The sequence below is a fragment of the Mesoplodon densirostris genome, chromosome 9 (genome assembly GCF_025265405.1).
Source record: "Mesoplodon densirostris isolate mMesDen1 chromosome 9, mMesDen1 primary haplotype, whole genome shotgun sequence".
Lineage (NCBI taxonomy): Eukaryota > Metazoa > Chordata > Mammalia > Artiodactyla > Ziphiidae > Mesoplodon > Mesoplodon densirostris.
In genome coordinates this window covers 62554238-62572309 of record NC_082669.1, presented here as the reverse complement: position 1 = coordinate 62572309, position 18072 = coordinate 62554238, and the positions used below count along the sequence as shown (strand labels likewise).

The following is an 18072-nucleotide window of genomic DNA, read 5'->3' as shown; positions in this document are numbered from 1 at the left end:
GAAATTCAAGCTGTTCAAATAAAATAAGCAGTAAATCAACTGTAAGGTGACTAAACCAGTACTTCTGCATTTCTAGGTCAAGTCATTATTTAATGTAGTTTTTGGTTTTTTTTTTTTTAAAGAAACCATGTATTTATCAAATAAATGCTTAACTCTGAACTTAGGGAAAGAGAAAATAATTGGCAACTGTATTTTCCCCAAAATCAGGCCAGTATCCTTGGCATCCTCCTTAATAGCTTTCTCTTATAATCCACGTCCTATTCATCAGCAAATCCTAGGATCTTCCTTCCAAAACCAGCCATTTTCACTGCCACCCCACTGGTGCTGGCCACCAAGCCCAAGTCATCGGCATCAATGACTGGGCTTGTTGCGATAGACTCATCAACTGGTCCCTTGTTTCCATAGCCAATTCTGCACTCAGCAGCCAGAGTGATTGCTCTCACGATTTTCCCAGGCACTTGGAATCAAATTCCAAGTCCTGGCTATGGCCCACAAAGCCCTGCAAGATGCCACCCCCAGATATCATGCCTCCTCCCACTTTGACTCATTTAGCTTTAGCCATGCTGGCCTTTTTTTTTTTCTGTGGTACACGGGCCTCTCACTGCTGTGGCCTCTCCCGTTGCGGCACACAGGCTCCGGATGCACAGACTCAGCGGCCATGGCTCACGGGCCCAGCCGCTCCGCGGCATGTGGGATCCTCCCGGACCGGGGCACGAACCTGTGTCCCCTGCATTGGCAGGCGGACTCTCAACCACTGCGCCACCAGGGAAGCCCCATGCTGGCCTTTTTGCTTCTCCTAAAATATATCGGGCATTTGTCAGCCCTGGGTAGTGGCTGTGTCCTCTGACCTGGACATACTTCCCTCAGCTATCTGTGTAGTTAACTGCCTTATTTCTCTTAGTCTCAGAGGTTTCTATCACAGAGTCCTGCCCCTACCACCCTGTCTGATATGATACTTCCACTCACCATCTGCCATCCTCCATCCTCATCCTTGCTTTATTCTCCTTTACTACTGACAAATTATGTGCTTATTTGTTTAATAGTCTGACTCACCCACTTCTGCACTAAAATGTCAACTCCAGGAGGGTAAAGATTTTTGTTTCTTTTGTTTCTCATTGTATCTGCAGTGACTAAGACAGTGCCTGACACATCACAGGCAATCAGCAAATGTTTGATGAATTCCTTGGTCCCCTCTGTGGGTGATTTTTGACTTGCCACTTGTTCTCTTTTCCACGAGCAGCGCTTCATGGTTAGAGACCCGTCCAGAACTAGGAGGACTCTATAGTTATGTCTCTGGACAGCTGCAGAATTGATGTATTTAAGGGTTTATTTTTCTAAATCTGAAGAAGAAAAACCTACAAAATACACACATATTGAAATGCACTCTTGACCCATATTCTCCTCTCCTTACCACCCACTTCATATAAAGCACATTCTCAAAGCATAAATCACAAATGATTAGGTCAGGGTGAAGAAAGACCTCAGATATACAAATAACTTACAAGAATTCTTAACTACCATGGGAACTCATTGACTTTGGGATTGTAGAAAAAAGATACGTATAAATATTTGCACAATAAAAACCATGTAAACTAATTTCCTGAATGTTTGAGATTCCTTACCAGTCAGAAATCGCTCTTATTTGATTGGAATAGAGAGGAAGTGATGGAGAGAGATACTAAAGAACTAGTCTAAAGTGGCTTTAGCTAGCAGGCTAACAGACAGTGTCTACTGCGGGGCTGAATCAGTTCAGACTCAAAATCTAGTGCCTTTCTATGCCTGGGTTACAATGTAATGAGAAGAGAAGCTCAACCAAATCCCGTACTAGCAAACACAGGTTCGATTGTGCACATTCTCTATTCCAGTAGATTTTAGAGAGATTACCGTCAACAAAGATTAAATGATTAACTGTGAATTACCCCTTTCCATGGGTATTAAAATTAATCAAAGACTTAACAGAATCTTCTCCAGTCGGCTGGCATCCACTGCCGCCTCTGATGCTAGGATTCAAAGAAAACAGATGTTAGAGTGATAGCATTTTGAAGCCAGAGGGATTCTCAGACCTCATTTTACAAAGAAATAAATGAGAGAGAGGTTGGAAAGGTCAGACTCAGAAGATTCCTTCTCCAAGTATCCATGAGATGGGACCTTAAGGGTGTGCCGAGGCTCTGGGGAGGGACCAGAGCCCAACTTTGAGAGCAGTCATTGAGGAGCAGCTGAGGCATCGCAGGAAACAGCATTGGATTTGAAGTCAGAGGACCTGGGTTTAAAACACTACCCTCATCACTGATTAACTGTGTAACACTGGGCAGGCTCTTCACTGGAAAGAACCCGTTTCCTAATTAATAAAATAAGGGTAGTGAAGGCACAAGGTGACCGTGAGAGCTAAGTGGAAATACCACTCATGACAAAAAGTTAAAATTTAATCTCTGCTTACTCCATACCAGCATATGATCCTGGCACTTTCCATGTGTTATCTTTTTGGGTTTGCAAAGTCAGTGGTACTAGCCCTATTTTGCAGATGAGGTAATTGGAGCCCAGAAGGTTTTAAAACACACTCAAGGTCATACAGCCAGTAGATGATATTGCACAGTTAGGTTCTAGATCTGTGGGACTCCAGAAGCTCTCCCTCACTCTCTGACACTCATGCGGCACATGGCAGAGGCTTCAGAAATGTTTCATGAATAAATAACCTGTTGTAAGGAAATATATCAAAGAAAAATAAGGCATCAATTTAATTTCCCTGGAAAGCTCTGTAAACTTCTGAAAAGCTATGTGCACCAAATAAATCACTCCCAAAGGCCTTTTTAAGCCAGAAAGAAAGAAGCGAAATCACTGATATTTCAATGTTGAGACTAAATGCATTCAGAAAACATCCCTTGGACCCCATCTAAAGGCACTTTGTTAAGCATTGATTCATTAACCTGACACAATCATTTTAAAAGGTCAAATTAGCATTTTATGGGACATATGTATACTTTATGGTATGATAGGCTTTATTTTATAATTCATATGGACAGTATATTTATCCTTGTGTTATGGGATTTTAAATTATTACAGAAGAGTTTATAGTTTTTATATATTGTATTTTGCTTTGATGTTTATATTTAGCCAGACTTATAAAATGCCAAATTCTTGATAAAGGCTGTGATCTTTACATTTTTTACTACATAATTTCTGTGGGAATGAATATGATCTACTTTATAATAATCTACTTTAAAACATGCCTACATTATGGGGCAGGGGAACATTCCATAGCTCCTCTCCCCTCCACTGGGGGGTGGATAGGGCAGGTTGAGTGAAGAAGTGAGGGGTTGGTATTGTGTTGCCCTAGTTTAGTTTTATATGATCCTGAGGTTTAAAAGTTAACTCCACTGTTTTTGTTGAGAGCTAGTGGGAAAAGAAGGGAAAACGGGTGTAGCGGTTTGTGATATAAAGTATCTTCAGGGGGTTGGATTGAAAAAGAAGACAATGAAGGAAAGCAGAGAGTTGCATTTTAGGAGTGAGGTTTCTAAGTCAGTGTTTGAGCTGAAAAGCCCATAGGCACGGGGAGGGGGCTCACATTCTCAAGAGGCCTCTGAGAATTAAGACCATCAAGGGACGGTAAATGTGCACCTCCCACCTCATATTGGATCTGGGATTTATGTTCATCAAGACCTGAAAGATGCCTGCCTGCCCTGTTGGCATCTTTGTCCCTACTTTTCTCCGATCCAGGCTGGTACCATTGCACTCTCATCAGTTGAACGTGTGTGTGGCGTGACTCACGATTATCCTGTCCCTGCCGTTCTCCACCTGGAGGAGGGCCACAGAAGTGGTTCTTAAACTGTTCCGTGTTCACTGCAGTACAGGGTCCAGAGCAAGGCGAGTGGTTGTGGATTGGTCATCCCCACTTCCTGCCACACCTGTTCACCTCAAACCAGGCTCTGAGTATATTGAGTTCTTGATAAAATATGTTTGAAAACAGGGTGTGGCTGCTTAAGGATTTTTTTTGTGTGAAACTTTTTTGAAAACCATCTGTAAACCAAAAATGCTGGGTTTCACCTCTACTTCTTCCCTATCAGTGTGTTTGGGAAACGTTACTGTTACTTAGTCTTTCTAGTTTCAATCTCTTCATGTGTAATATGATGGCTTTGGCCCAAATGCCCTAAGTGTAAGATACCTTTGCTAAGAACCAGCTAAGTCAGAGAAATTTCTGTAAACGCCACTAGCAGCATTACTCTGGTTTTACTACCGAATTATGATAACAGCACATATACTGCTCTCGTGCCTTGCATGTTACTGAGATAATGAGGAAATTAACTGAGGAGTCATTTTCTCTTTAGCTTCTTCATTAGTGAATAAAACAGAAGTAATGACCTCAGTGATAAAAGGCAGGGAAATGAGCTACTGTCTGTTACACGGGACTCTCTTTTCTAGAATGTAATTGCATATTTACTCAAGATATTTTTATGAACAAAGAATGAACAAAAATTTTTTCTTAGCAGTTGACTAACATTTCTTCCATAATTGTTTAGCTCTTTTTTTTTAAATAAAAACATTCTTTTTTAAAAAAAACTATCTTGGATTCGTCTTCTCGTCAGTGATTTAAAAAGTGGCTGGACTATGTGATGCAGAGTTTTCAAAAGAGTAAAATCTGCTGAGCCAAAGAGCATTTGTGTGTTGCTTAGGAATATTTACGTAACATTTAAAAGGTTCTACTACTTGACATCTTAATTAAAACATTTGTGGGTACTTTCAGAATAGCATTGATTTTGACCTTGGTAGCTAATGTCAGATTAGATGATTTATAAGTGGGCAGCGCTTGCATCTCTGCTTTTGTTTTCATGTCTGTCAAAACACGTCTCTACCCTCATCACTTGGCTGCTTTTTCCCCAGGCTTCTGGAGGCTTCCATTCACAGGCTTTTCCTGACAAATTTGAGCAAGACAGAGCTGACTATGTCAGGAGCACCCTCCTGAGGACAGACTTATTGAAGGGAAACTAAACAAGTTTCCATTCAGTTAAGACGCTGCAATTTTATTACATCTCAGTGCAAGGGAGAAAGAATGGATTTCATGAGACACAAAAGTTAATTTTTTGTTTTTTCACCTTTGTTTCCATCAGGTCAGCCACCATCCACCTATTTCTGCATGTCACGCTGAGTCTGGAAATTTTGTTTTCTGGCAAGGTAATGTGCTCATATATTTGACTTCTGTCATTTTGTGTAATGGTATAATTTATTTTATTCAGGAACTACTGTAAATGCTTGTTAAGATCAAAAGTGGGCCCTGGACTTGGGCCTTATTGGAAGAAACTGTACCACTTGATGTTCTTGCCTCTCACCTCTGAACAATAACTGCCATTTGTCGACTTCATAATTCAAGATTCTGGAGGATAATTTAGTTGTTCTCTTCCTTAAAAATCCTCAGTCTTTGTCTGGGCCACCACCATTGTTTATTGCTATAATTTTTCCTTTATCGCATTCCATGGTGCATTCCATGGTCATTTGAAATGCCTCATGTATTTCAAGACATTAAATATTTACAGTTATTTATCAGATTCTAGACAGCAGAGGGTTCTTTTGCCTTTGAAAGCTTTAAATTTTATTTCTGAAATTTTACGTTGCTGACTTTTTTCAGTTTGGGGTTGTTCCTGTATTCAGTTCATTATATTTTGAATTTGGGAAGGGATGGCTTGCTCTGAAGAATAAATAAGGCTGCAAATATTTCCTAAATGGATTAATTAATTTTGTTAAATTATTTATTCCAAAATCAGAAGGTGCTATAGAAAGAAAATTTGAGCATCCCAGGTTTTTGAACAATGAGCACGTCAGTTTATTTATTTATTTATTTATTTATTTATTTATTTTTGTTTTACATGTCAGTTTTTTTAAAGATTTTTCTCTGCTAACTGGTTAACACCTGATTTGCCACACTGCCTTTTTTTTTTTTTTTTTTGGCGGTATGCGGGCCTCTCACTGTTGTGGCCTCTCCCGTTGCGGAGCACAGGCTCAGGACGCGCAGGCTCAGCGGCCACGGCTCACAGGCCTAGCCGCTCAGCGGCATGTGGGATTCTTCCCAGACCAGGGCACGAACCCGTGACCCCTGCATCGGCAGGCGGACTCTCAACCACTGCGCCACCAGGAAAGCCCCACACTGCCTTTTTTTAATGCATCTATAAAATTTAAAAGATAAGAAAGAGTATTTTGTGAAAAAATTTCCTTCCCCCATTCCAGTTCGTAGCCATCCAGTTTCTCTCTCTGGACGCAGTATTACCAGTTTAGGTTACAAGTACCATGGTTTCCTTTCTGAGTCTTTGCTACTAAAGTTTAAAATTGAAGCTTGGCTGGAGACTTCTCTTTCACCAAAACCCTCTGGAAATAATTCCCATAAGATCTCTAACCTCCTAATTGCTGTGTCATTGGCCTTGTTAGCACTTTATTATTTTTTTTTTAAGTTAGGTATTAGGTAATGGGAGGGGTCTTCTTCAAGTACGTCCTGTGTGCTCCTTACATCAGTCAGAGTTTTCTCCTCCACTCCCTTTGCTTCTTCTTCATTAGCTTCTTCCTGGGCAATCCCATGTCTCCATAAGCCCACGACTGCCAAATCTTGCTTTTTTTAATCCACTTTGACATTTTTCTGCCTTTTGATTAGGTTGTTTAGATCACTTACATTTATTGTGATTATCAACATAGTTGGATTTAAATCCGGCCTCTTGTTATTTGTTTTCTGTTTGTTGCATCTGTTCTTTGTTCCTCTTTTCTTCTTTTTTTACGTTCTTTTGGATTAATTATTTTCTGTGATTCCATTGTATATCCTTTGTTGCCTTATTAGCTGTACTTCTTTGTTTCATTTTTTAGTTGTTACTTTAAGATTCATATTGTATATCTTTAACATATCACAGTCTCTTTTCAAGTGATATTATGCTACTTAACATATAGCAAAGGAAGCTTACAAAAGTGTACTTCTATTTCCCCTTCCCCAACCTTTGCTATTGTGGACAAACATTTTACTTACATATGTTATAAACCCTGTCATACATTGTTACTAATTTGCTTTAAACAACCAATTATCTTTTGGGGGGTAATAGCTTATTGAGATATAATTCATATGCTATACAACTCACCTAATTAAAAGGTACAAGTCAGTGGTTTTTCATATATTCACAGAGCTGTACGATCATCACTACAATCAATTTTAGAACATTTTCATCACTCCAAAAAGAAACCTCTTTTCCCACCTTTTAATGGCTCCCCACCCCCACCCCCCCGCCTTCCAATTTCTGTCAAGCTCTTCCATCCTTAGGCAACCACTGATCTTCTTTCTGTCCCTATGGGTTTGCCTAGTCTGGACATGTCATATAAATAGAATCATGTAATATGTGCCCAGGAGGTTCCTGGTCCCAGCCCACCTCTCTCCTGGACCACAGCCATGACCCCCTACTGTCCTCCCTGCATTCACCTTTGCTCCCCTATGGTCTGTGTATTGTCACCCAGCAGCCAGAGGGATCGTCTGCCTCTGCCCTTCTTTTTCTATTCCCTGTCTCCCTGATGGCACTACCATTCATGCAAGTTGGAAGAATCTGAGGTCATCCACAAATTCTCCCCGTCTTTCACAATCTGCATCTAATTTGTCACCCAGTTTTATCTCTGCTTCTTTAATGGTTCCAGGATCATTCCCTTCTACTCCATTCCTACCACCCCTGTCCTGGTTCACTTCATCCTCATTTATCCCTTGAGCATACAGGTCACCTGCTTCTCATCTCTCCTGTTCCTGTTCCATCCTCCATACTGCTGCCAATTATGTTGGCAAAGTCTGTATCTCATCACATCAATTCTCTGTCTAAACAAAACCTTATTTCCCCCAGTGCACCCAAATCAGACTTCTTAGCCAAGCTTGTAGAGCCCGCTGTTTTTTGCACTCAAGCTGTTTTTCTAGTCTTCTCTCTAAACAGTCTGAGACCCAGAGGACAGAACCACACCCTGTTCTCTCGTGTCTTCTCATGTCTTCTGCCTTAAACTGCTTTTTCTCTACCTAGTGAACTGTTTATTCTTCAAGCCCAGTTTAAGCGGCCCCTTTAGACAAGCCTCTTCTGATGCCTTCCCCAAGCATGTTGGGCTTTCCTTCTCTGGTTCCATTTCACCTTACAACATACCCAGTTATGGCCCATGCCTCTCTGGAGGGCCTTACTTGTTTTCACTTCTGTATGCCTTTCCCATTGTGAGTTCTTCCAAGGGAGGGACTTTATAATTTTAGTTTCTCTGATTCTGTTCCAGATACTCAGTTGCTACTTATATTGAATAATAATGAATTTTATTATGAAGAGATTGTCCTATATTGTGGTTGATCATTTATCCAGTCTAAGAACGCTTTGATCTACCTAGCTCTCCTGCTAAATATGTAATATTTGGTATATTTCATTTCAGACATGAGATGGAAGAACAAATTCTGGGGCAAATCCATGGAAATTGTTCCCATTGGCACAACCCATGTGACTCTGCCAGCGTAAGTTCTCCTTCTATGGTTAGGAACTTTATAGAATTTAGGGCCAAGGTTTAGGAACAGGATGCCCATTGTCCCCTGTGGTGCTGAGTGTGTTTTTTTCTGTTAATGTGTTTGACAGTAGCTTCAAATGTTCTTCATTTTGACAGTCTCACATTTTTGTTCTCTCTAATGGAAATGCTTCCTGGACAGCAAAGTTCCCGAGTAGGGGCTTTAAAAAATACATTTCTACTTTCTAACACAATTAAGAATGATAATATTTCTTTAGCACTGTTGTCCTGCCTCACTGTCAAAAAATTTTTTTAAGAAAGCTATGGCCTTGATCTTCAGGGATTATTGATACTTATTCATAAAGCAAAATGGTAATCATTATGGCCTCTGGAACTGGGCTACTGGGACTCATGTGCTCACACCACTACTTACTAGTTGCAAATCCTTGGGCAGGTTACTTAACCTTTCTGATCACCAGTTCTCTCATCTATGAAACAGGGATAATGAACCATCTACTTCATAAGACTGTTGTGAAGGTTAAGCACTTACGGAAAGCACTTAAAGTAGTAATTGGCACATATTACGTGTCATTTAAGTGTTTGGTCTTGTTACCATTATCCTCATAATTATTATTTAACTCCATAAGTCATATCTGAATACCTTCTCATTGTAAAAGGTTTAAGATATATGTATCTTAAGATTAATGTGTAAAACATATATGTGTGTGTGTATGTATACAGACACACCTCAGAGATATTGCGGGTTTGGTTCTAGACCACTGCAATAAAGCAAATATTACAATATAGTGAGCCACATGAAATTTTTGGTTTCCCATTGCTTATGAAAGTTATGTGTTATATACTTCACAGACATGAAGGGAGCAAATGCTGTTGGAAAAATGCTGCCAATAGACTTGCTCTACACAGGGTTGCCACAGACCTTCAACTTGTAAAGAACACAATAGAGCGAGATCTGCCTGTATACATATGTCCCTAAATATACACACCTACACGTGTATATACATAAGTATATATGTGCATGTGTGTGCCTGTATGTACACATTCATGTGTGTGCACATATATGTATGTGTGTAGAGAGCACATTGTGGAAAACCCCTCTACCCTCCCCTTGCCACTCTCCTTTCATAGTTTGGTGACTTTCGACACATCTCCTCTGGCAAAGGACAGAGTGGGTAGTTCCAGGAGACCCCCAGCTTCTAGTGGAGCCTCTGGCAGCCTCCAGGGTCTGACCTTCCCCCACCTCCCAGCCTCCTGAGAGGGTGAAAGCTCTTAGACTGCCCAGCACGGCTCAATCGGTGTTGGTTCCATTAATGAAGGAATGAGTAATTCATTACAGGACTTGTTTTTTAAATAGCAGTGCTTGTTTGCATTTGCTGCTGGCTGCTCTGGTAGTTGTTACTTTCACTTCTTCTTCCTTTAGTTTTGGAGATCATTTTGAGTGGAACAAAGTGACCTCTTGCATCCATAACATCTTAAGTGGGCAGAGGTGGATCGAGCACTATGGAGAGATTGTTATCAAGAACCTGAATGATGATTCCTGCCACTGCAAAGTGAACTTTATAAAGGTAACCTGGGTGGCCTGTGAGCTGTGGCGCTGGACAGGCCTCAGCAGAGCTGGGCCTCAGGGCACAGGGTGTCTTGGGAAGTTTGTCACCTTCACTTTTGTTCCAGTAGACAAGCAATGCCAGGTGCTCCCTGGTCCCAGCCCCACCTCTCTCACCTGGACCAGGGCCATGGCCCCTCCTGGCCTCCTTCCTTCCACCTTTACTCCCCTATGGTCTGTCTTCAGTGTGGCAGCCAGAGGGACCCTGTTGAAACATGTCATCATGTTACAGTACGGATGAGCCTTGAACACATTATGCTAAGTGAAATAAGCCAGACACAAAAGGACAGATATGATTCCATTTATATAAGGTACCTGGAGCAGCCAAATCCATAAAGACAAAGTAGAATGGTGGTTGCCAAGGGCTGGGGACTGGAGGGAATGGGGAGTCATTACTTAATGGGTACAGAGTTTCAGTTTGGGAAGATGAAAAGTTCTGGAGATAATAAGGCAGTGGTTACACAACATTGTGAATGTACTTAAAGCCACTCCATTATACACTTAGAAATGGTTAAAACAATATATATTATGTTATATATGTTTAACCACAATTTTTAAAAATGCAAGTCATGCCATTTTTGACCAAAATTCTCTGACAATTTCCATCTTTCTCAGAGCAGAAGCCTGCATCCTTCCAATGGCCCACGAGACCCTACAGAGTCTGCACTCCTCACCCCCACCACCCCTCACTCACACACACACACACACACACACACACACACACACACACACACACACCACCCTCATTCCTCTCCAACCTCAACTCCTGCCACCCCTCGTTCCCTTTCTTGCTCACCATCCTCGAGCTGCACTGTCCTTCTTTTTCTCTCTCCATTTCCTTCTGCTCGGGCCCCTCTCCCCAGATCCTTCCATCCACCTTGTTAGTCACCCTCTATCATACTCCATTTTCTTCAAAGTGTTCATTACCATCTGCAGGTAGCTTGCTCGCTGTTGCTTTACTTGCTTCTTTTCTGTTCCCCACACCCTCCTTGCCATTCCTGACTCCAGAAAAGCAGAAGCCTGGTCTGTCTTGCCCACTGCTGTGGCCAATGCCTGGCAGTGGTGCCCAGCACACAGCAGAGGCTCATGGACATTCACAGATTCTCCTGGGGCAGAGAGCCTGGAATAGTCTGCTTACCTTTCCAGCTTTCCAAATTCCTTGACTTGAGCCCTCTCCCCAACTTCTCTTCCTCCTGAAATTTCCTCATGTCCTTAAAATTTTCATGTTACAAAATGGCCTTCAAGTGCTACCCTCCTCAAGGAATATTTGCATTTAATTAAGATCAAAATCATAAGCCAAAAGATTAGGTTCTAACTGTGGAATTTCACACGGTACCTCTCTGCACCACTTGTAGCAGGTGGGGGACATTATGGAGAGGTGGATGGGGATCTTTATTATATCCTATAAGTCAAACTGGGTTGTAGATAGACATAAAGCTGGTAGTGATTTGGCGTAAAATACAAATGACCCTGCCGTGAAAGCTTCATCTAAGCTCTCTACAAAAAGAAGCAAAGGCAACCTGGGGCAGGGACATATATAACTGGGAGATAGATAGATAGGTAAATAGACAGACAGATAGATAGATAGATAATCCAGGTGAGAGCTGCCTTGTTCTCAGAATTTTCCCCAAGGAAGTGTGCTCCACTCCCATTTCTACCAACCACTTGGTGCTCGTCCACTGAGGACCAGGGAACAAATTTTCATAGCGATGAGAGATGAACAGAATTAGAACACTGGACGTGCCTCTGATGTTGAAAGAGAATCTGAAAGCAGAGGCAGCCGTTGCCTGTGGAACATGACTGCCTCCCTCTGTGGCTTCCCATCATTGGACTTGTTGGCAAATATCTCTAAAGAGGAAGTCTGACTCCTGCTTTAGGATAAACTGAAGAGCCTGGGCAGTGTTTGTCTCCCTGTCCCCCATCTTTACCTGACTAGAGAACTCACTGTTACCTTTCCGATTCAGCTCTGGGGTACTGCTGTACTCTGCCCTTGCTCCTGTTTTTACCACAGACTTGGTTGGCATGGGGAAGCCAGTCTACCAGATATGGCCTGGAAATGTCACTCCACTTTATTGGTTTCCAAATGTGGATTCTGTTTTGGCTGAAAATAGTAGTAGGATTTTTTGATTTATGGAGTAATGCCTTCTGGTCTTTTGCAGAGATTTTTAGGGCAGCCAGGTAATTGGGAGAATTTAAAAAATCAACACTAGGGAGTTAGAGCTCCCTCTGCTGGCTGCAGTGTGGTACTGTATATGTAAAACGCACAAGGCTGAGCCAAAATAAGTTGGTCTCAGAACAGGACCAATTCATAGTGGGAATACGGGTTGTATAAGGTTCCTGTAAGTTAGGTGAACAGATCTGGTCGGGGGTGGGGGGCGGAAACTAATAGGAGGAACTGAAAATTGATGGGTTTACAAACTTGGTTAAAAAAATTCGTTGGTGGGCTTCCCTGGTGTCGCAGTGGTTGAGGGTCCGCCTGCCGAGGCAGGGGACACGGGTTCATGCTGCGGAGCCGCTGGGCCCGTGAGCCATGGCCGCTGAGCCTGCGCATCTGGAACCTGTGCTCCGCAATGGGAGAGGCCACACCAGTGAGAGGCCCGCGTACCGCAAAAAAAAAAAAAAAAAAATTCGTTGGTTTACAAAGAATTGTCTAGTTCCTTCAGAGAAAAAATTACATGAGTTACATTTCTTTTAAACTGCAGTATTCAGAGCCACAGTGACAGCCAGGAAATAGCTGTTCCGGAGTGGGTGCTAAGGGCCAGCCCCTGCTTGGTGGATGTGTGAGAACTGAGCCTTTCCTTTCTACTATGCATGTAGTGAAAGTCGAAAAAAATTGTCTTACACAAATGTTGGTGGTTGAGTTACAAACTGTAAATAAAGTGCTAGCTTTTTACTTTTCATTAAATAATTAAAAGTATGATAAAAACAAAACAGAACCAGCAAACCATATGTAGCATAGAATCATTCTTATGGTACTTTTTCTCTCCTCTTTTGTTTCCTCTTAATATCTGTAATAAATTGACCCCAAAACACTAAACAGATGACTCTCATTTGACTCCTAGGCAAAATACTGGAGCACTAATGCCCATGAGATTGAAGGTACAGTATTTGACAAGAGTGGAAAAGCAGTGCATCGGCTATTTGGGAAATGGCATGAGAGCATCTACTGCGGTGGTTCCTCCTCATCCACTTGTATCTGGAGAGCAAGTTAGTATCTGGTTAATCAGCCCCAAGCAAAAGGAGGCGGGACGTGGCCAGAGGAACCGCACATGGGTGGGCGTCAGTGTCCATTCGGTGTATCTAGCCTCTACCTGCTTTGAACTATGTTGGAGCTACTGGCCCATCTTTCATTCACCTAGTTATATCTCAGACTCATCCTCAAGCTTAACAACACCTCTGTTGGGTTGATAGGTCCTGGGTTCTTAATTCCAGAACAAAGCCATTGCTAATCTGTGGTCACTCTGCCTTCCAGTCAACACACATCATTCCTTCGCCTATACTGGGCACTATGAAAGAGTATCAGTGAGGTACAAGAAGTCATTCTAGAGTAAAGATACAGGGAAAATTCTTACTGGAAAAGTAGAATGACCTACCAGAGTTAGGGGTCCCCTAGACTCTCCCAATACCATAAGCCACTCCAGTCTCTCCTGTAATTCTAGAAGGATACTAAGTGCTTGAAGCAGCTGAGGGGAAAAGGGGGAAGGAAGTCAAACCTTTATAATGGCTTAAAGCATTAGGATATGTGCTATGCACTTAACAACAAATGGCAGGGGGTGGCCCCAGGGTTGTTACACAGGCAGGTTACCTGTGTCAAGCACACAGGTCATTGAGGGCCCATCTGCCACTTCCAATATGGTGGTGGTGTTTCTTCCCATGGATGCAAAATGGTTGCCTTGATTCAATATCTTATCCCCCTGTGACAGCTCACTAAGCAGGGGAGAAGGGAGGACAGAAGAGCTTTCTTCAGTTGTAACTGTCTTTTCTCAGGAATGAAATATTTCCTAGGATCCTGCAGTAAATGTGTCTTCATATCTCATCAACCTGAAGTGGGTCCAAACCCATCCCTTAACCGATCCTGGGCAACTGGGTCGGCAGGAGAGATTCAGATGAGTTTAGATTCATCCCCTAGGGAGTGTACAGTGACACCCAAACAGATGAGTTTGCTATTAGCAAGTAAGAAAGGGAGATGACTGTAGAGTGGGCAAGCAAAAATGTCTCTTTCAATGGGTAGCAGCCACATCTTCCACCGTCGCAGAGGTTGCCACGAAGCTAGAATGACTTGGCACCATGGCCGCCTTCCTAGCTTCAGAGGTTCAGAGGCACGCATGGCCTTTTATGAATGAGACCCTTGCTCTCCTTTGCTTAAAGAAGGTATCACAGATGAGAGCTACCATCGGCTCTGGGTGTTAAAGTAGTACCTTGACAACAGTGTGTAAGCTGTTATTCTTGTTGCTGTTGTTGTTATTCATTGACTTTATGTCTCTGCCTTGGCTATGAGCATCCCTGGCCTGTCTGCAAGAAAAACCACTGTCTCCACTCTGGTGATTGGGAGACTGGGCTGGATTTTTGAAGGCATAGTAGGAAGTTTGCTATTATTTTTATGCTTAGGATCCCCAGAGAATTAGAATTAGACAAAGTGGACTTCTGAAACTTCAGAAAATGGGTCTTCAGAAAAGTGGAAAGCATTTGTATATTTGGACAGCTAGAGCTAAGGCTACGAGTGGATTGGCTTAGTCTACATTTGATTTATCCAATACGTAAATTTGGGTATTTTTAGCTTGACTTTTAGCTGGATTCATCCCCTGGGGAGTGTACAGTGATGCTAAGTGCTTGAAGCAGCTGGGGGGAAAAGGGGGAAGGAAGTCAAACCTTCATAATGGCTTAAAGCATTAGGATATGTGCTATGCACTTAACAATTAAATTAAAGTTAACAATTCATAAAGTTAGGGCAATATGCCTGCATTAATCTGCTTGGGCTGCTGTAACAAACACCACAGACTGGGTGGCTTAAACAGCGGAAATTCATTTGCTCACAGTTCTGGAGGCTGGGTGCTGGCAAATTCGCATTCTGGTGGGAGTCTTCTTCGTGGCTTGGCTACCAGATCAGGGCCGACCCTTCTGACCCCGTTTAACCTTCGTTACTCCAGAGGCCTCATCTCCAAAGACAGCACTCTGGGGGTGGGGCTTTAACATATGAATTTTGAGAGAACATAAACATCCAGTCCATAACATTCCGCCCCTGGCCTCCCAAAATCATGTCCTTCTTACGTGCAAAATGTGTGTATTCCACCCCAGCAGCCCCAGAAGTCTTGACTCATTCCTGCATCAACTCTAAAGTCCAAAGTCTCATCCAAATATCATCTAAATCAGGTACGGGTGAGATTTGAGGTGTGATTCATCCTCTCCAGCTGTGAGCCTGTGAAACCAAAATGTGCTTCCAAAACACAGTGGTGGGATGGGCATAGGATAGACGTTCCCATTCCAAAGGGAGAAAGAGGAAAGAAGAAAGGGATGACAGGTCCTAAGTGAGTCCAAGACCTAGCACGGCAAATGCTGTTGATCTAAAAACTGGAGATCATCCTCATTGGCTCGATGCCCCACCCTCTGGGCCCACTGGGACTTTGCCTGGCTCCCAAGCCCCCCAAGGCTCTGGGTGGTGGCAGCCGGGCATGTTGAAGCTGCACAGCGGCCCTGCCATTTGAGAGGTAGAGGCAGCCTTGCCCCCTGAATCTGTGTAGTCTGGGCCTGTGGTGGGAGTGGCAGCCTGATGATCTCTGAATCACCTTCAGAGAATTCCTCCCTTTTCTTGAAGGCAATGCATGTTTCCAGCTGCGTAGCTCTCTGGTTCCATGTGTAAAATAACAGTAGTCCAGCAGCCTTGCTTCATTCAGTCCCATTTTCTCTGTCCCCTTTGGTTCCAGCTGGCAGTGTTTCTACCATTATAATCCCATCTCTATTCCTGGCTTCTGCTGAGGTGGTTTAAAATTAAAATATGTAAGATTTGGAGGGGCCAAGCATTGGTGAAAAGAAGAGCAGGACTGGAAGTAAAGAATAATATTTATTGATCTCTTGGTATGGGTCCAACACTATTCTAGGTACTAGACAGAGTTTCAGGAGAATTTGACATCTCTTAAATGAAAAACGGATTCTCTAGAGTGAAAGTCTTGTTAGTCAGGAAAAATGGACCTAGAGTTCTTTTTAACATGTTTATTTTAGTAACAAATTATTTTTATAACTTAAATTCTATAGAAACTTCTTGGTATTTAATATATTTGCTATAGGACCACACAAAGAAGGCCTTATGCTTGTAGGTAGAAGGAAGCTTATAGAGAAGAAAATTTATAGAGAAAAATGCAGCACCTCTTTGTGAGCCAGAATATTTTAGTAGAAATGGAAGGGTTTAGAGCTGAGAGAGAAAAATTGTAGCTGGTCTGAGATGAAAAAGGTGAAGGAATTAAGATGTGATGTGAATGCAATGCAAGTCAGAGATGAATGATTTCTTTTTCTTTTAGATCCCATGCCAAAAGGCTATGAGCAATATTATGGCTTCACACAGTTTGCACTGGAATTAAATGAAATGGATCCATTGTTAAAGTCTTTATTACCACCTACTGACACTCGATTCAGGCCAGACCAAAGGTAAGGCTTTTTTTCAGATCTTTGTCTCCAGAGATGTGAAACTCTTTGTAAAAAGTCTTGGTAACATCTCCCAGGCCACCAAAGGAGCCTAAGAGGCCTTTCTAATTAAGACTCAAAACCAAGAAGGCAAAAAATAAAATAAAATTGATAGGATTTGACTTTATTTTTAAAAAACCCAGCACCCTTCTTCATGGTAGGGTAAATAAAATGTATACCCAGAGTCAAAAGATTAACGACTGAGAAATCTATACTTTCAGCTCACTTCATGAATTGGTTCTAGAAATCAAGATCAATCCATTAAAAAAAAATAGACATAGGGAAATGAACAGTTCACAAAATAGGAAATGCAGGTAGGCCTTAAACATATGAACAGATGCTCAGTCTTACTCAAAGAAACCCACAAAATTTTAAAACCACGTTGTCATACCATTTCTTTACCTATGAGATGGCAAAGACTCAAAAGTTTGACTCACTCTGAGGCTATGGGGAAGAGGCACTTCAGTAACATTGCTGGTGGAAATGTAAATTGCTATAATCGCCATAAAGGGCAGTTTGGTACTAGATCTATTACAGACTCACCCTTTAACCCAGCAATTCCACTTCTAGAACCGTCTCCTTAGAGATATACTAACACATGTGCAAAATGACAGATATATACAGTCCTTCACTGCTGCATTAATTTTTTTTTTTTTTTCTTTTTTTTGCGGTATGCGGGCCTCTCACTGTTGTGGCCTCTCCCGTTGCGGAGCACAGGCTCCGGACGCGCAGGCTCAGCGGCCATGGCCCACGGGCCCAGCCGCTCCGCGGCATATGGGATCCTCCCAGACCGGGGCACGAACCCGTATCCCCTGCATCGGCAGGCGGACTCTTAACCACTGCGCCACCAGGGAGGCCCGCTGCATTAATTTTAACAGTAGAAAATTGGGAACATCCCAAGTGTCTATCAATAGGGAATTGTTTAAATAAATGCAGGTATATCCACACAATTGAATATTATATATCTATTAAAAGTGAAAAGTTCTGTATACTACCAAGAATCAGCTCCAAGATACATGGTTAAGTAAAAAGTAAAACAAAACAAGATACCAAAGTATAGACAGTATGTGTCACCTGCTTCCGTTTATGTTCTTAAAAGGGAGGGGGGGTAAAACTATATATTAATGTGTGTTTATATACGAATCAGGAATCTCTAGAAGGAGGCACAAGAAACCGGTAACGGTGGATTACCTGCGGTGGGGGGCCTGAATGTGGGTGGGATGGGGAGGAAACAGGTAGAACTGGAGACGGGAATGAGAGAGCGAGATTTTACCCCAAATTCCTTTTCATAGATACAATTTTTT

At 42.3% G+C, this 18072-nt stretch overlaps 1 protein-coding gene across 6 annotated transcripts in view; it reads left to right on the top strand.

Annotated features, from left to right (window-relative positions):
- The window catches only part of OSBPL3 (oxysterol binding protein like 3), a 205568-nt gene that overhangs the window by 183835 nt on the left and 3661 nt on the right, over positions 1 to 18072 (top strand). For all 6 annotated transcript variants that reach the window (XM_060107665.1, XM_060107666.1, XM_060107660.1 and 3 more), the window contains 5 exons: positions 5103 to 5166; positions 8404 to 8482; positions 9911 to 10055; positions 13156 to 13300; positions 16606 to 16732. In XM_060107665.1, coding sequence (XP_059963648.1) covers positions 5103 to 5166; positions 8404 to 8482; positions 9911 to 10055; positions 13156 to 13300; positions 16606 to 16732 — 560 coding nt within the window. The remainder of the gene's footprint in view (positions 1 to 5102; positions 5167 to 8403; positions 8483 to 9910; positions 10056 to 13155; positions 13301 to 16605; positions 16733 to 18072) is intronic.